At 40.1% G+C, this 20,132-nt stretch overlaps 1 protein-coding gene across 1 annotated transcript in view; it reads left to right on the forward strand.

Moving 5' to 3' along the window:
• The window catches only part of DOCK1 (dedicator of cytokinesis 1), a 362,037-nt gene that overhangs the window by 105,291 nt on the left and 236,614 nt on the right, over positions 1-20,132 (forward strand). The window contains exons 17-23 of the mRNA XM_075843124.1: positions 219-322; positions 2,698-2,881; positions 4,126-4,223; positions 4,555-4,644; positions 5,828-5,928; positions 9,887-10,021; positions 11,175-11,283. Coding sequence (XP_075699239.1) covers positions 219-322; positions 2,698-2,881; positions 4,126-4,223; positions 4,555-4,644; positions 5,828-5,928; positions 9,887-10,021; positions 11,175-11,283 — 821 coding nt within the window. The remainder of the gene's footprint in view (positions 1-218; positions 323-2,697; positions 2,882-4,125; positions 4,224-4,554; positions 4,645-5,827; positions 5,929-9,886; positions 10,022-11,174; positions 11,284-20,132) is intronic.

Genomic DNA, 20,132 nt, shown 5'->3' on the forward strand with positions numbered 1-20,132 from the left:
TGTTATGTAAGTTGTATAACCGTGATGAAGATTTGTTTTTAAACTGGTACAAAGAAAAATGAGAGCTTGAATATGATTGGTTACTGTGGGCATCTTCTCCCCTTTCTTTATATCACAACTGATTCCTTTCTACCAGTTTTGTTGTGTACTTGGTCTGTGGATCATCTTAAATTAATTTTAAAAAAAACCTTCACATAATTTGTTTTTTCTTTTCTTAGCTAAAGATAAGTCGGAGAAGATTTTTGCAGTAGCATTTGTCAAACTTATGAGATATGATGGAACGACACTAAGAGATGGAGAGCATGACCTCATAGTTTACAAGGTAATATAATTGGGTATCTACAAAATGAGAATGCTTAGAATTGATATTATTAGACCCCCAAACCCTCAGATGTTGGGCCTCATTCAGATGTTTTATTAGTTCTAATGTTATGCAGGTGTGGCCATAACTTTTTTTTCAGGGTGTCCATCTCATCACAACATATGAAATAAAATGAATTCAGGTGAAATCTACCCGGGCCATTATAATTTCACTGAAAATAAAGACCACCTTGCTGTGGTTCAAGTTATTAAAATTTCTATTCATCCTTTCTTAAAGGGATTTTGTGAGATTACAAAAAAGGGTCCGCCCCCCCCCCCCCCCCAAAAAAGAACAAAAACACAGTACACTCTATAATTTCAGACAACCCCTTTAATTGCAGCTTACTTGGGGAGAACTAGTGCTGCCATTTGAGCCCCCACACGGGCTGTCATCCATCAGTCCTTGCTTCCAGTTTGCAAATCTGCTTATATATCCTGTGATACATTCTCTAACCCCTCAGCCCCTCTGTTCAACTAAGCAAATTTGCCATTCAGGAAAGCTGGAGGACTGCTCCCATTACAACTCTCACAGCGGTAGTCACCAAAATCTTCAACACTACTGAATGGCAAATTGCCAAGTAATAAAAAGATTTAATTAAATAACAGATCAGCAGCTCCTTAGAAACATTCAGAGCTGTTTTACATACTCTGCTTGCACAAGATACGCAGGTTTGGGGTTTCCTGAGATCTAACGTAAGGCTCTGGTTATGTCACAGTACATGAAAGTGAGGTCATTGTATATGCTGGGGCCAGTTACTGTGGTGTACCTCGACGTGCCACAAACTATTATTTGCTGTGTTTATGTCAACTGCATTGAAAAGCATCGTCCACTACACTTGTCAAGGCAAGTGATCATGCAAAAAAAATAGAAAAAGTGTATATATATGAGCGAGATCTATATCTGTCTATCTATCTCTCTAGATATCTCTCTCTTGATCTTGCACTCCTCCCATTCTGCCCTGGGTGATTTTAATTAGTTTAACGCTGGTTCCTACCATCCCCAAGAATATGTAGGTTTAGTCCCAGTTCTGGGTGTATGTACAGCGTAGGTTCCCACCTCATAGAGGTCGTCTTGTCATGGCAGGTGGGCTCTCACAATTTGATCAAAATGTATGCCAAGAACCTCCCTATTGTAGGTAGATTGAGCAGTAATGCATATTTATTTAGTGGCTTAGGTGGCATTGGTGTTCGCAGTGTGCGGTCGTCATTTTCTTGAGTGCTGTATCTCTCTAGATAGATATAGAGATAGAGGAAAACAGTACCTTGGTAATTTCAATATGGTGTTAGTGCCAGCGTATGCGACCTTGATCCACGGTCCGTGCCACACAAGAGAGAAGAAAAGATCGCAGCACTCCAGGAATTTGAATACATGCGATCTGATTTATTCACCCATGTAGAAAAATAAAATGTTTCATCCCTCACAGGGATATATACTGCACATTCTACAGCTTTTTACAATAGAAGTCAATGACCGACATGTGCAACTATATCGCCAAACATTTGCATATGTTTGGTGGCACCCTTAAAATTCGTTTGCCTTAACTACAGCCCCGAACTTGATGTGAACAAAGCCTAAGAGTTATAATGACGGACGTATTGGCTGTCACCGGCCCTGCTCAGAAACCGATTTACGTAAAAAAAAATTACAGAAAAAGGATTCAATAACTGTGTACTGAAGTGGACGACTGACGGGATTTACATGTACTGCTGATATGTCTTATCTTGGGGGTTGAGGGATTTGAAGTTATACGTGTAATATGATTTATTGAAGGAATCCCATGTCGTTTGATTGCCATATAAAAGAGTTTTATATTTGTAGTCCCACCATTTCCATATTGGTTTGGTTATAAATCTTCTGAAATCTTGGTTGAGTTTTTATGTTAATATCGGGTCTGTCTCTGCAATAAATAACCTGTATGATTAATATTAATTAATAGATTTGTGAGCTTTCACGGCATTAATCGCAATATGTGTTTGGGTGAATAAATCTCACATTATTTTAACATTTAATTGGATGCCGGTGATTGGTAGAACAAATTCATGAATCACAAGTTGGGGATTAAAGTATTGTTGTAATTAACCAGTTTATTCGTGTAAATGGAGGTACGCCAGCTGATCGGAGCTGTGAATAAAGTATTTGTTTGTGTTCAGAAGATCTCCTGTTCTCCTGGTAAGTGGACGGCTTCATGAAGACTACATTATAATGAGACGTTTCCTGCTGCTGCGGTATTGTAAGAACCGCTCATTTATTTAGACTTGACTCGGAATGACTTAGCAAATGGATATTTCTATTTTATTTTTTTTAATTTTCCTTTGCTTTCTTTTTTCCATCAAAAGGCAGAGGCAAAAAAACTTGAAGACGCAGCGACTTACCTGAGCCTTCCTGCGACGAAGATTGAATTGGAAGAGAAAGGTCATTCAGCCACAGGGAAGAGCATGCAGAATCTGGGGAGCTGCACAATCAGCAAAGACTCTTTCCAAATATCCACTCTCGTCTGCTCAACTAAACTCACGCAAAACGGTAAGATTGGAACAATTTGACATAGTAGTGAACGTGATTTTTATAGCTGCTGGTATATTCTCCATTGACTTTACCTGGTAGAATAACTGCGCATTAAAGGGGTATTCCCATTACAGATTTTTATGGCATATCCACAGGATAGATGTGAATCGGCTAATTCTGTAACTCCAATAGAAGGGAATGGAGAGAGTCAGGCAATTGTGCAGCCACGCCTCCATTCATTCACCACCTGGATGCTGTGGCCTCCTCACCAGGTGGGTCAGGGGATAATTGTCCGTAAAGGAAATGCCCCTTTAAAGGGAGTCTGTCACCAGAAATTTGCAGCAGCAGCACATTATTATAGTGTAGCCTCACCTGAATCTAATGCTGTTTTCAGTACATCACTGAAGTTTCACCGGTCTAATTGGCTGTACTGCGCATGCGCCGATTATATCACACTACACCCGGCTATAGTGTGATGTAATCGGCACATGCGCAGTACAGCGGATTAGACCGCCTGAAACTTCAGTGATGCACTGATTCGGAAGCGGAGTTGCGAGTGCGCTCAGAAGAATACGGGGCCAGGTGTGATCACGGCTTCTATACTGCCTGGCCCGGTTAATAAAAGAAGGAAAGGAGGGTCTGACTGGGGAGCAACCGTGACTCCCTCGTTGCTCCAAAAAGCTCATTTGCATATAATGAATAAAGTGATTATCGCTGCAGTGGAGCCCGTCCGCTAAAAAAATTAAAACCAAGTTATATTCAAGTGAGGCTACATTATATTACTGTGGTGCTGCTTTGATAGGCAAATTTCTGGTGATGGACTCCCTTTAAAATAAAATTAAAAAAAGAAAGAAAATGCACTCGCAAACAAAAATAAGTCAGCATTTTCTATGAAAATAATTCTAACGACATTTACATGTGGCTACTGCCAAATCTATGAATAGTAGGTCTGAAAATAACTTATGCAATACTGATAAGTGGAGGATGAGCAGGGGGCATCTTCCTAACCTTTTATGCAGCCAAATGGAAAGATTGTTTATTGCTGAAAATTTATCAGAAATTCTCATTCTGCAATAACCAGGTCCAATTCTTGCACAATATTTGCACCGGCTGAAGGGTCCGTCTGTGTACAGCTTCACACTCACGTTTCACAGCTGCGTATTGCAAATGAGCCATTGCAGTTTGGAACATTTTTATTAGGGTTTGTGTTTTATGTACTTCGATTTTATATTATAATCTGATTATCTTCTTTCTCATCTTAGTTGATTTGCTGGGGCTCTTGAAATGGCGCTCAAATACAAACCTACTACAGCAGAATTTACGGCAGTTAATGATTGTCGATGGAGGTGAAGTAGTTAAGGTAAAATATCAAACTAATTTGCATTGTATGCTCAAAACACTAGAAATACAATCAGACATTACATACAAGGAAGTTAATTTACTTTATTACTAGGCTTTGTCTAGGGGGCAGCCTCGTGGCTTAGGCTCTGTTCACATCTTCTTTGTTGCTGACGTTTATAACGGAAGCAACAACGCTGTGACGGATCTGTAGACACCAGCAGCACCAGACTGGCTTATAATGGGGCCCTTCAGGTTCTCCCGAGGTGTCCTTCGTTTTGACTAGAAAAAATGGCATTGCATGCTGCATTGTAACCCTTCTTTAGACGTTGACCCAAGATTTGTATCTCTAGTTCTTGCAGGACACTTTGGACGCGCTGTTTAACATCATAATGGAAAACTCTGAGTGTGAGACTTTTGATATATTAGTCTTTGATGCCTTGGTAAGTTATATCAAAGGAAACGTGATGATAAAAAAAAAACACAATGTTGTTTGTCGAGGTTTTTACGGCTGGGAGGCTGTTTACTTGATTTGTCAATCTCTTTTATGTTTAGACAATTGCATGTTAGTGAGTGAAACCAAAGTATGAAAAATTGTAATGCATGCTAAAACTTTGATCGGTGAGGGTCCGAGCACTGAAGACCTCCTTCGATCGCTAAAACGAAGCGGCTGAAGCGCTTAGGTAAGTGTTGAGCTGCTTAGTTTCTGATCGGCTTTCCGAGGAAAGCGGAGTGAGCGGTGTACGGGCTCAATAGAAAGTTTGAGTCTACGCCGTTCGCTCGGTTTTTCGAGAAAAGACGAGCAGAGACCATGAGAACCGAAGCGGCTCAACGTTCACCTGAGCACTACTAGCGATTGGAGGTCAGAGATCTCCGACACCCACCGATCAAAACTTTTGACATGTCGCTATCACAGGTACACCTTAAATAGTGGTTTCTTGATATATTGTAATATTATAATCAGAATCTCCTTTTTAAGGCACTGAATAGTGGTGATCTGACCACTGGGCCCTCGTCCGATCTCGAGAAGAGAAGTGTAGACATGTATGTATCGTCACTCCATTAAAATGAGTGGAAGATAGAGAACCTCAAAAACTCACCGACCATAGAGATTTTTTTTTTTTAGATCATATAAGGGTAGAGTAGCTGTGAGAACTTTGGAAGTAGCTTTGTTTGCATAGTGAGTTTGGTACTAGCTCATAACACGCTATTCTATGGGATGTATATGAATTCAGGTATAGTAGCCATATGTATAGCACCAAGCCAATAAACAAGCTCTATTAATAAAAAATCTGTGACACTATGTACAAGGAACATTCTCCACCTCCTGAAAAATAATGGCAAAAAGTTTCCTGAACTTTGAGAACAGGTTGAAACTTCCTGTATGATAGACAATTTTGTGCAGAGTATCTGGGACTGTTACAAAATTCTGTTTAATATGTGATGAACATGTTGTCTGGTTAAAGTTTGGCTCATTCTCTCTCTGTGATTTTCTGATATTCATTCAGAACGGACGCCCTGTGCTGTAGGCATATGCTGCGTGTGACAGAAAGCTCCCGAGCTCAGTATGTGCCTCCTACAAGCATGCATTTTTTATAAGAGGAACACTTTTATTTTTTCTTTCAGGTATTCATTATTGGTCTGATTGCTGATCGGAAGTTTCAGCACTTCAACCCAGTCCTGGAAACTTACATAAAGAAGCACTTTAGTGCAACCCTGGCTTACACGTATGTTTAATCTTTCCCCTATTAATAGATCAGTAGTGACAGTGAGCTGGAAGCATGAATACCCAAAGAGCAACTGGTATATCAGTGCCTGAGGTTTAATAATTCATCACAAGTTTTTGACCTATTTAAAAAAATAAAAAAAAATGCAAATAGATGCAAAATTGTCAAAAAAAAAATGTTGTTTTGCTTTTTTTAATATCCAAGGCAGGTACTTCTACTAAAATATCCTATATTTAAATGTATTGCCATGCTTCCAAGTCAATGCAGTTTTGGGCAACGTAGATACACTTTAAAGCAAGGCTAAAGGTAAACCAACATTTCAGATGACTTTTCAGAATAAGCTGTCGTGTGTGTACATGAGGAACAGCAATATTTCTGACCATTACACGATTTGTATATGGCATATTTTAGCATTTTTCCCCTCTGCAGGCTCTTATCTCTATTTCCAAGTTTTCTCTGAGTTAGTGGGTAATTTAAGGCTGGGTTCACACTGAGTTTTTTGCAGGCGGAAATTCTGCCTCAACATTTTGTTTGGAAGTTTGAGGCAGATTTTCCTCTGCCTGCACGCCGATTTTCGCTGCGTTTTTCACCCGCGGCCGTTGAGCGCAGTGGGCATAAAACGCAGTGAAATACGCTGTCTCTGCCTCGCATTGATGTCAGAGGCGTAAACTCCCGAAGATGGGGCATGTCCCTTCTGTCTCCCGCAAGACGGTTTTACCGCTCGCGGGAAAAAGACTCCTCCACCTCCCAATGAAATCAATCGGAGTCATTTTCGGCCGTTGTTTTCCGAGTTTTGCGGCGCGGTTTCCGCGTCATAAAACTCGTCAAAAAACTATGTGTGAACATACCCTAATAACTGCTATCATGTCTCCCATGCACCGCACAGCACACACAGAGCAGAGAACATCCTGCTCCCCTATCTCTATTTAAAATGTGTACATATATATATATATATATATATATGTGTATGTATGTGTGTATGTATATATATATATATATATATATATATATATATAATTAGTATAGAAAACCTAGCGAAAGAAATGTAAAAATAGAAGTGTATTCTAAAACCTAATTACCAAAATTTTAAACCTAAGAAAAATGCGGTCGCGTTTGCTGAATAATAGATTATTCACCCTGGGTAAAGGATGTGGACCTCCTTCCGTTTGTATCCTATAATGTAGTAGATGTTACCTGCAGTCCTATGTAACACCACAGATAACTCAGTGATCGCTGTATGAGTACAGATAATGTAGATGTTTTATATACTGATTGGTCATCAGTATATGATGTGTGGGGGTTCGACACCCGGACCCCGCACCCCTCAGCTTAAACTCTTTTTTTAAGAAGAGGTCTTAAAAGTTTCTTATACACTACCGTTCAAAAGTTTGGGGTCACCCAGACAATTTTGTGTTTTCCATGAAAACTCACACTTATATTTATCAAATGAGTTGCAAAATGACTAGAAAATATAGTCAAGACATTGACAAGGTTAGAAAGAATGATTTTTATTTGAAATAATAATTTTCTCCTTCAAACTTTGCTTTGGTCTTGGAATGCTCCATTTGCAGCAATTCCAGCATTGCAGACCTTTGGCATTCTAGCTGTTAATTTGCTGAGGTAATCGGGAGAAATTTCACCCCATGCTTCCAGAAGCCCCTCCCACAAGTTGGATTGGCTTGATGGGCACTTCTTGCGTACCATACGGTCAAGCTGCTCCCACAACAGCTCTATGGGGTTGAGATCTGGTGACTGCGCTGGCCACTCCATTACAGATAGAATACCGGCTGCCGGCTTCTTCCCTAAATAGTTCTTGCATAATTTGGAGGTGTGCTTTGGGCCATTGTCCCGTTGTAGGATGAAATTGGCTCCAATCAAGCGCTGTCCACAGGGTATGGCATGGCGTTGCAAAATGGAGTGATAGCCTTCCTTATTCAAAATCCCTTTTACCTTGTACAAATCTCCCACTTTACCAGCACCAAAGCAACCCCAGACCATCACATTTCCTCCACCATGCTTGGCAGATGGCGTCAGGCACTCTTCCAGCATCTTTTCAGTTGTTCTGCGTCTCACAAATGTTCTTCTGTGTGATCCAAACACCTCAAACTTTGATTCGTCTGTCCATAACACTTTTTTCCAATCTTCCTCTGTCCAATGTCTGTGTGCTTTTGCCCATATTAATATTTTCCTTTTATTAGCCAGTCTCAGATATGGCTTTTTCTTTGCCACTCTGCCCTGAAGGCCAGCATCCCGGAGTCGCCTCTTCACTGTAGACGTTGACACTGGCGTTTTGCGGGTACTATTTAATGAAGCTGCCAGTTGAGGACCTGTGAGGCGTCTATTTCCCAAACAAGAGACTCTAATGTACTTGTCTTGTTGCTCAGTTGTGCAGCGGGGCCTCCCACTTCTTTTTCTACTCTGGTTAGAGCCTGTGTGTGCTGTCCTCTGAAGGGAGTAGTACACACCGTTGTAGGAAATCTTCAGTTTCTTGGCAATTTCTCGCATGGAATAGCCTTCATTTCTAAGAACAAGAATAGACTGTCGAGTTTCACATGAAAGCTCTCTTTTTCTAGCCATTTTGAGAGTTTAATCGAACCCACAAATGTAATGCTCCAGATTCTCAACTAGCTCAAAGGAAGGTCAGTTTTATAGCTCCTCTAAACAGCAAAACTGTTTACAGCGGTGCTAACATAATTGCACAAGGGTTTTCAAGTGTTTTCTAATCATCCATTAGCCTTCTAACAAAGTTAGCAAACACAATGTACCATTAGAACACTGGAGTGATGGTTTCTGGAAATGGGCCTCTATACAACTATGTAGATATTACATTAAAAAACAGACGTTTGCAGCTAGAATAGTCATTTAGCACATTAACAATGTATAGAGTGTATTTCTGATTAATTTAATCTTATCTTCATTGAAAAAAAACTGTGCTTTTCTTTCAAAAATAAGGAAATTTCTAAGTGACCCTAAACTTTTGAACGGTAGTGTATGTTTTTACTATTGATTCATGTAAAGTATGTCGTGACGTTGGTGATCATTTAAGCTGTGGACTAAACTTAGTTGAAGTCCATAGTTGTTATAGAAACAGCCGGTTGCATTGGCTTGCAGAACAGGGGGCAAGAAAAACATGTTTTCCCACGTGGATATGTCATTTAAGCCTAAATTGGGACATCCCTTTTAAAACATTAACACTGATTGCAAAGCAAAATGTCCCCTTCCAGCCCTCACCTGTTCAATAACATTCTTATTGTATTTCCCCTTAACATGTACGCTTTTGCAACCACTTTTTTGTCATTGCTTCAGTGCATTTAAAATAAAAAAATGAAGCAAATTTGCGAATACTGCTGATCTACAAATATCATGCCGTTTCCAGTATACAGTTCATATGCAGACCTATATGTCTCCATGGTTATAGACTGCAAACAAACCCTGGGTTTAATTTGATCTTGCAGTCACTTGTCACTCCACTCCAACTGCCTGTAGGGTAACAAGAAGAGGGGATGATGGAAGGAAAGTAACACCCGAATGCAGGATCAGGCGACATGCAGGTTTGTTAGTAGGTGATTACTATGGAGACATGTAGCTTTGCATAGCTCAAGACTTATTGCAATGGTGCTTAGTTTTTATTTTTATTTTAGATACTCTAGTGTAATAAAAATGGTTGGGAAACTGTACATAGCGTATAGTCCCATCCAATAACGAAGATGTTGTAGTATTACATATTCTGTTTTGACATGTGAGTGTTACTGGGTTCATCTGGCAAATTGGTAAAACTGAGAGGTAGGCACTATGGATGAGGGAGCAAGCACGGACCCAAAGCCTGCACTTGTCCAAGTTCTTTGCTTAATAGCTTTAAGATTTTTGACTTTTACTCTCCATTAGTGATTTATAGTAATTCACTCCTCATCCCTGCCAATTGTGGTCACTAATGCGCATATTCACGCATCTGTTCCAGAAAACTGACAAAGGTGCTGAAGAACTATGTGGACAATGCAGATAAACCTGGTATAACGGAACAAGTATTCAAAGTCATGAGAGCCTTGGAGTATATCTTCAAGTTCATTGTCCGCTCCAGAATTTTATTTATTCAGTAAGTATTTTTTTCCATCTAACAGAAAGATCTTAATGTTCCAAGCAACATTGGAGTATACGGTTATATGTAGTAAATGACATTTCTCCGCTGTTTATACCATTCTATATAATAATATGGTAGAATTAAAGGGGTTTTGTTCACTTTGGAAATCCTTTTTTGTTAAAAGGGTCCCCTGACGATAAACTTATCACAGGTGTTCAATTTCCCTGCAGCGCCACCACAGGGGAAATTAAGCATTACACGGTTCCCATTGAAGGCAATGAGTTGTCCGTGTAATGCACAGTAGTGCTTGGTCCTCCAGAGACACTCTTTATTGCCATTTTCTGCTTAGGCTAATCATTGAGGGTCCATAATGGGGCAAATCCCCTGTATTAGCTCAGAATACACTAAAAATGTATCTGAAAATGGGTTTTCTAAACCGGTCGACCACTTGGTTTGTGGACTCGCTTTTTGGGGCTGCATTGTTGGATCATGACCATATTTAGAGTTAATTGGGGTTTCCTACCATAAATGTTGATTTCTAGCAGTTTGATATGTCCTTAATGTTTAATAGTTGTGGATCTGACCCCTCGGACCCCATTAAGCTGATGACTGAAGGGACTGCTGTGTTAGGTTAAGCACCAATTATGTTACAGTCCCTGACAGCGCTAGGTTGGCAGCGCACCGTCGTGGAACAAAATTGCGGCACCTTTCTAGGTAACAATTGGACCCCACTGATCGGACACTGACGACCTCTCTATTGAATATGCCATCAACATTTTCAACAGTGCAGTTTTTTTATCAACAGAATCTCAAATGCAGCTTTTTATGTGACTAGAGTATAAGAACTAATGTAGATTAGAATATTTCTGGAGTTTCTTAACATGAGATGTAGATTGTTACCCATAAAACAATCCCCAAAAGTGGAGCTTTGATGAAATTGTCTAGAATAGTATATTCACCACTGGGGGACGTTACTAGATGACTATGAAGTTCCTGATCCACGATTACTGTAACGCAGCGGCTGGCACGATGGGTTTAAACACGGCTTCTGACATCTATTGTGCTTTTCTTCATTGAATCCTTGCTGTCTTGTCATATGTAATTGCAGGATTTGATATGGTTGTCTGGTCCAGCAGGACCATTTATTGTTGTTTTTTTTTTTTTTCAGATTGTATGAAAATAAGGGAGAAGCGGAGTTTATGGAATCCTTGCTGCAGCTGTTTAAGTCCATCAATGAGATGACAAGCAGCCAGACTGACCAGACTGTCATAGTTAAGGTAAAAATAAAAAATTCCTCCTTCATATGTTCCGTTTTTTACTTTGTGTAGGGTTAGATTTATTGTTGCTGCACCTATCTGTATAGTTTGGGCCTCTCACACGGAGCCTGTACGGTGGCACACAAATACCCTTTGGTTCCGTATTACAGATATATTGGCACTCGATGTGCCGCCGTACGCTGCCTCCGTACGGCACCATGTTTTCCGATAGAAGCAGATAAAGCAAGGCAAAGAATCAGATAGTAAGTTGTAGAGCAAGTTCACACTGCAGACTTTTCCATTGCTGATTTCAAAGCCAGTCCACCATGAAATCTGCATGCATTACATGCATATTTTGGTGCGGATTATATCCTTTGCATTGCAAAGGGTGAAATTCGTGTTTAAAATCTGCAACAGAATTAGAAAATCCACAGCATGCCCTCAATTTTGCAGTTTTGGTTTTTTAATACCCCTTTCACATGAATTGCTGCGTATTTTCATTGCGGAATCGGCATTGAACATCTGCAGCAAATCTGCTACGTCTGAACTTGGCCTCGGAAGCTGTAGAATCAGTATAAAAGGCCTAAAAAAATGGCTGAAGGTTAGAGATGTTTTTTTTCTTTGTTCGTAGTGTATTCAAATTGTAAGGGTGTAAGGGGTTTTATTCTGTGGCTTAAGATTGCATATTGCTTATTTAGATGTTTCTGCTTTAGGCTTAAAAAGAAAGAGAAAAAAGTAAAGAAAAACAACACAAAAAACGTTCTAGTAATACATTAATTAAGAGTAGTGAAACTTGTAAAATGGAAAGAACTGAGATATCAGATAAAATATTGACGGGATGGGAAAAGGTTAGACGTGCAACAATGAATGAACAATGGAGAGAGATGCATTGTAGAATTATTCATGAAGCTACATATGCCTGTGACTTGTCATACAGATACGCACCAGCACACTGCTTCAGAAAGTGTCCTTAATGTGACCTGGGGAGAGCTAATCAGCTGCTTGGGTTGTGGGAATGCCCCCATATTAATTGAGTATGGGTGTAGGTAGAGGGTTAGGTCCAAACTGTTCGGAAAGTAGACATACCACTCACACGGCAAGCGATGACCTTTATATTTACCGATCAGAAATCAGACCAAAGGTTAGGGCCTCAAAAATACTTCATATAAGGCCTTGTTCACATCTGCGTCGGAGGCTCCTTTGGGGGCTCCCATTGCAGGTTCTGCTGAAAATACCGGAAAACATATGCATCATGCTGCGCTATGGTTTCCGGTAAAAGTGTGAACACCCCTGACGGAAAGCCGATGGAACCCTTTAAAGAGGCTCTGTCACCAGATTATAAGTGCCCTATCTCCTACATAGTCTGAGCGGCGCTGTAATGTAGATAACAGCAGTGGTTTTTATTTTGAAAACGATCATTTTTTAGTAAGTTTCGATTTATGCTAATTAGTTTCTTGATAGACAACTGGGCGTGTTTTTACTTTTTACCAACTGGGCGTTGTGAAGAGAAGTGAATGACGCTGATCAATCAGCATCATACACTTCAAAGAGAAGTGTATGACACTGATTGGTCAGCATCATACACTTCTCTCCACAACGCCCAGTTGGTAAAAAGTAAAAACACGCCCAGTTGTCTAATAAGAAACTAATTGGCATAAATCTAAAATTGCTCATAACTTTCTCAAAAATGATTGTTTTTCAAAATAAAAACCACTGTTATTTACATTACAGCGCCGATCCGATTATGTAGGACATAGGGCACTTATAATGTGGTGACAGAGCCTCTTTAAAATCATTGGGTTCCGTTGGCCACCGGTGGTGTCCGTGGTACAATGGCTCCTGTGCTTCTGGTTATTCCCTTGTTCTACTCCTTTGACGGATCAGAGCAGCGGAATGCCGAACCCAGATGTGAACTGGGCCTAACTCTTTTGGCTACTAAGAAATGTATTTTGCGACACTGGCTTCATACAACGATGCTCAAACTTTCTTGAAGTAGCGTGCACAATGAAAAAACCTAAGGATCCATAACAAAATGGGCCGAAAGACCAAAAAAAGAAGTGACACAGGCAAATGCAAAATTGAGATAATTAATCGAACATAATTATTATCAGACAGAAATCTCACAAGTGATGCGGGCATTTCAATATACTTCTTGGTGTAATACAGAAAATATCAAGGGTACATTGGGGAAATAAAATGGGGGGGGGGGACCGTCACTGTGGGCGACGGACTGAGATGTATTGTTGTTTTATGGCTTTATATGGTTTTGATGGGTTTAAAAGCCATGTAAACCTTCAAAAGCTATTTTTATATATAATATCTCACAAAATATATTATATGGTTTTTTAAAAAAAATAAAAAGGTCAATGAGTCTTGTTTTCTGCAACTTTATAATTGTTTTTTATTAAAAATTATTTTTACTTTTTGAGATACAGCTCCTGCAGTTATGAACTTAGATGTGATCGATTTAAAGGTGGATCCTGAGTGTCAGACTCGCAGAACCCGCTTTCACTGAAACAGTCATCCCGTGGACCTGACATATACAGGATTCAGCATAAGATACAGCTGCTCTGTATACAGTATACAAAGCACCGGTATCTCACAAAGTAAAAAGAATTATAAACTATTTATAAAGTTGCACAAAACACACTGAGACATTTTTGTATAATCGTTTTCAAAGGTTTACATAGACTTTAATAGAAGGTTATTATAAAATAGGAAGAAAAGAACGACCTTGCTTCACCGCATCACAAGAAGTGAAAGATGTGATCAGTGCTATTATTTATTTATTTTCTATATTCCGTACTTTGCTAGCTTTGTATTGATCAGAAAAGACCTGTAATTTGGTGTGTGTGTGTGTGTGTGTGTGTGTGTATATATATATGTGTGTGTATGTATGTTTGTGTGTGTGTGTGTGTGTGTGTGTGTATATATATATATATGTGTGTGTGTGTGTGTGTATATATATATATGTGTGTGTGTATGTATGTTTATATGTGTGTGTGTGTATGTGTGTGTGTATGTATGTGTGTGTGTGTGTGTGTGTGTATATATATATGTGTGTGTGTGTGTGTATGTATATATATAATGTGTGTGTGTGTGTGTGTGTGTATATATATATATATATATACCATCAACACAACAAAAATTTGAACAGCACATTCCAACTAAATGATACAAAATGTATGCAGGTGCAAGAACACCTGTGACTGCAGATATACAGCAGACAAAAAATGGCGACAGCACCCTGCGACACTAATGCCACCTAAACCACTAAATATAAATAAATATGCACTAAAGCTAAATCTACTTACAAATAGGGAGGTTCTTAGTGCACATTTTGATCAAAAAGTGTTAGCCCACCTGCCACGACAAGGCGACCTCTGTAAGGTGGGAACCTACGCTGCACATACACCCAGAACTGGGACTAAGCCTACATATATATATATACCTGGGGATGGTAGGATCCAGCATTGAACTGATTAAAATCACCCAGGGCAGAATGGGAGGAGTGCAAGAACAACAAGTGGAGGCAGTCACTAACCCCACATATATGGATACCATCAACACAACAAAAATTTGAACAGCACATTCCAACTAAATGATACAAAATGTATGCAGGTGCAAGAACACCTGTGACTGCAGATATACAGCAGACAAAAAATGGCGACAGCACCCTGCGACACTAATGCCACCTAAACCACTAAATATAAATAAATATGCACTAAAGCTAAATCTACTTACAAATAGGGAGGTTCTTAGTGCACATTTTGATCAAAAAGTGTTAGCCCACCTGCCACGACAAGGCGACCTCTGTAAGGTGGGAACCTACGCTGCACATACACCCAGAACTGGGACTAAGCCTACATATATATATATACCTGGGGATGGTAGGATCCAGCATTGAACTGATTAAAATCACCCAGGGCAGAATGGGAGGAGTGCAAGAACAACAAGTGGAGGCAGTCACTAACCCCACATATATGGATACCATCAACACAACAAAAATTTGAACAGCACATTCCAACTAAATGATACAAAATGTATGCAGGTGCAAGAACACCTGTGACTGCAGATATACAGCAGACAAAAAATGGCGACAGCACCCTGCGACACTAATGCCACCTAAACCACTAAATATAAATAAATATGCACTAAAGCTAAATCTACTTACAAATAGGGAGGTTCTTAGTGCACATTTTGATCAAAAAGTGTTAGCCCACCTGCCACGACAAGGCGACCTCTGTAAGGTGGGAACCTACGCTGCACATACACCCAGAACTGGGACTAAGCCTACATATATATATATACCTGGGGATGGTAGGATCCAGCATTGAACTGATTAAAATCACCCAGGGCAGAATGGGAGGAGTGCAAGAACAACAAGTGGAGGCAGTCACTAACCCCACATATATGGATACCATCAACACAACAAAAATTTGAACAGCACATTCCAACTAAATGATACAAAATGTATGCAGGTGCAAGAACACCTGTGACTGCAGATATACAGCAGACAAAAAATGGCGACAGCACCCTGCGACACTAATGCCACCTAAACCACTAAATATAAATATGCACTAAAGCTAAATCTACTTACAAATAGGGAGGTTCTTAGTGCACATTTTGATCAAAAAGTGTTAGCCCACCTGCCACGACAAGGCGACCTCTGTAAGGTGGGAACCTACGCTGCACATACACCCAGAACTGGGACTAAGCCTACATATATATATATACCTGGGGATGGTAGGATCCAGCATTGAACTGATTAAAATCACCCAGGGCAGAATGGGAGGAGTGCAAGAACAACAAGTGGAGGCAGTCACTAACCCCACATATATGGATACCATCAACACAACAAAAATTTGAACAGCACATTCCAACTAAATGATACAAAATGTATGCAGGTGCAAGAACACCTGTGACTGCAGATATACAGCAGACAAAAAATGGCGACAGCACCCTGCGACACTAATGCCACCTAAACCACTAAATATAAATAAATATGCACTAAAGCTAAATCTACTTACAAATAGGGAGGTTCTTAGTGCACATTTTGATCAAAAAGTGTTAGCCCACCTGCCACGACAAGGCGACCTCTGTAAGGTGGGGTTAGTGACCTCTGTAAGGTGGGGTTAGTGCAGCGTAGGTTCCCACCTTACAGAGGTCGCCTTGTCGTGGCAGGTGGGCTAACACTTTTTGATCAAAATGTGCACTAAGAACCTCCCTATTTGTAAGTAGATTTAGCTTTAGTGCATATTTATTTATATTTAGTGGTTTAGGTGGCATTAGTGTCGCAGGGTGCTGTCGCCATTTTTTGTCTGCTGTATATCTGCAGTCACAGGTGTTCTTGCACCTGCATACATTTTGTATCATTTAGTTGGAATGTGCTGTTCAAATTTTTGTTGTGTTGATGGTATCCATATATGTGGGGTTAGTGACTGCCTCCACTTGTTGTTCTTGCACTCCTCCCATTCTGCCCTGGGTGATTTTAATCAGTTCAATGCTGGATCCTACCATCCCCAGGTATATATATATATGTAGGCTTAGTCCCAGTTCTGGGTGTATGTGCAGCGTAGGTTCCCACCTTACAGAGGTCGCCTTGTCGTGGCAGGTGGGCTAACACTTTTTGATCAAAATGTGCACTAAGAACCTCCCTATTTGTAAGTAGATTTAGCTTTAGTGCATATTTATTTATATTTAGTGGTTTAGGTGGCATTAGTGTCGCAGGGTGCTGTCGCCATTTTTTGTCTGCTGTATATCTGCAGTCACAGGTGTTCTTGCACCTGCATACATTTTGTATCATTTAGTTGGAATGTGCTGTTCAAATTTTTGCTGTGTTTATGTGATCCATATATGTGGGGTTAGTGACTGCCTCCACTTGTTGTTCTTGCACTCCTCCCATTCTGCCCTGGGTGATTTTAATCAGTTCAATGCTGGATCCTACCATCCCCAGGTATATATGTAGGCTTAGTCCCAGTTCTGGGTGTATGTGCAGCGTAGGTTCCCACCTTACAGAGGTCGCCTTGTCGTGGCAGGTGGGCTAACACTTTTTGATCAAAATGTGCACTAAGAACCTCCCTATTTGTAAGTAGATTTAGCTTTAGTGCATATTTATTTATATTTAGTGGTTTAGGTGGCATTAGTGTCGCAGGGTGCTGTCACCATTCTATGTTTGCTGTATATCTGCAGTCATGGGTGTTCTTGCACCTGCATACATTTTGTATCATTTAGTTGGAATGTGCTGTTCAAATTTTTGTTGTGTTCATGGTGTCCATATATGTGGGGTTAGTGACTGCCTCCACTTGTTGTTCTTGCACTCCTCCCATTCTGCCCTGGGTGATTTTAATCAGTTCAATGCTGGATCCTACCATCCCCAGGTATATATGTAGGCTTAGTCCCAGTTCTGGGTGTATGTGCAGCGTAGGTTCCCACCTTACAGAGGTCGCCTTGTCGTGGCAGGTGGGCTAACACTTTTTGATCAAAATGTGCACTAAGAACCTCCCTATTTGTAAGTAGATTTAGCTTTAGTGCATATTTATTTATATTTAGTGGTTTAGGTGGCATTAGTGTCGCAGGGTGCTGTCACCATTCTATGTTTGCTGTATATCTGCAGTCATGGGTGTTCTTGCACCTGCATACATTTTGTATCATTTAGTTGGAATGTGCTGTTCAAATTTTTGTTGTGTTCATGGTGTCCATATATGTGGGGTTAGTGACTGCCTCCACTTGTTGTTCTTGCACTCCTCCCATTCTGCCCTGGGTGATTTTAATCAGTTCAATGCTGGATCCTACCATCCCCAGGTATATATGTAGGCTTAGTCCCAGTTCTGGGTGTATGTGCAGCGTAGGTTCCCACCTTACAGAGGTCGCCTTGTCGTGGCAGGTGGGCTAACACTTTTTGATCAAAATGTGCACTAAGAACCTCCCTATTTGTAAGTAGATTTAGCTTTAGTGCATATTTATTTATATTTAGTGGTTTAGGTGGCATTAGTGTCGCAGGGTGCTGTCACCATTCTATGTTTGCTGTATATCTGCAGTCATGGGTGTTCTTGCACCTGCATACATTTTGTATCATTTAGTTGGAATGTGCTGTTCAAATTTTTGTTGTGTTCATGGTGTCCATATATGTGGGGTTAGTGACTGCCTCCACTTGTTGTTCTTGCACTCCTCCCATTCTGCCCTGGGTGATTTTAATCAGTTCAATGCTGGATCCTACCATCCCCAGGTATATATGTAGGCTTAGTCCCAGTTCTGGGTGTATGTGCAGCGTAGGTTCCCACCTTACAGAGGTCGCCTTGTCGTGGCAGGTGGGCTAACACTTTTTGATCAAAATGTGCACTAAGAACCTCCCTATTTGTAAGTAGATTTAGCTTTAGTGCATATTTATTTATATTTAGTGGTTTAGGTGGCATTAGTGTCGCAGGGTGCTGTCACCATTCTATGTCTGCTGTATATCTGCAGTCATGGGTGTTCTTGCACCTGCATACATTTTGTATCATTTAGTTGGAATGTGCTGTTCAAATTTTTGTTGTGTTCATGGTGTCCATATATGTGGGGTTAGTGACTGCCTCCACTTGTTGTTCTTGCACTCCTCCCATTCTGCCCTGGGTGATTTTAATCAGTTCAATGCTGGATCCTACCATCCCCAGGTATATATGTAGGCTTAGTCCCAGTTCTGGGTGTATGTGCAGCGTAGGTTCCCACCTTACAGAGGTCGCCTTGTCGTGGCAGGTGGGCTAACACTTTTTGATCAAAATGTGCACTAAGAACCTCCCTATTTGTAAGTAGATTTAGCTTTAGTGCATATTTATTTATATTTAGTGGTTTAGGTGGCATTAGTGTCGCAGGGTGCTGTCGCCATTTTTTGTCTGCTGTATATATATATATATATATATGTGTGTGTGTGTGTGTATATATATGTGTGTGTGTGTGTGTATATATATATATATATGTGTGTGTGTGTGTATAATTTTGTTTATATTCTACTGTGCTTATAAGTGATTATATTACTACACGATGTATTATACTATGTATCTCTTCTTCCTCCTAATGTAAAACATTTATAAAAAAAAAAAAATAGTATTGAAGCTACGATAGAAAAAAATTATGTATCAAATAGTTTAATATGAGCTCGGAAAGAGACGAATCTGAAAAAAAGCCACAGGCTATGTAAACTTCTCTATTTTCCCAGGGTAGTAAGTCGAGTTTAACATTTCTAGCTTTTCACATACTGATTATCATGTTGGTGCAGTAAAGGGAGAAAACCAATGGTTTATTTTGGTTAATATCAGGAAGCAAGGGGAGGGGGGCTAAAGAAGGAAAAAAAATTCCAGGGTGCCATTCACATTGGCCTATTTCGGTGACCTGGAAGAGTAAGACATCTCTAATCACGAAATGACTTGTAGGTTTATGTAAATTGGTTTTGTTTTCATCTCTACCACTTAAGGATTTGATGCCAATCAATGCACTTTGACGGTGCATTTGTAAATAGAAATTCGGTGCCATTTATTTTAGGTATCAGTGATAGATTGCCGACTATTGATCATGCACTTACAGTTTTGGGAGAAGTGTACATTTGCCCTGGAGAAAATAAGGAAATTAAATATATATACGTGGACATTTTTATGTCCATGTATGTATATATAGTGCTACACATACATACCCAAGAGTAAAGATGAAAAAATGTCCAGGTAGTAGGTTGCAGCTCCTTCTTTTACCCAGGTCTAGTTCACATCTGCATTAGAGCCTCTGTTAGGGGCCTTTGTTGCAGACCCAGCCGAGATTATCAGAAACTATAGTGATATGGTTTCCGGTAAAACCACGGGCACCCAGACAGAACCCATTAAAGTCAATTGTTCCATCGGTTG

This window comes from Rhinoderma darwinii, chromosome 11, assembly GCF_050947455.1.
Source record: "Rhinoderma darwinii isolate aRhiDar2 chromosome 11, aRhiDar2.hap1, whole genome shotgun sequence".
NCBI lineage: Eukaryota > Metazoa > Chordata > Amphibia > Anura > Rhinodermatidae > Rhinoderma > Rhinoderma darwinii.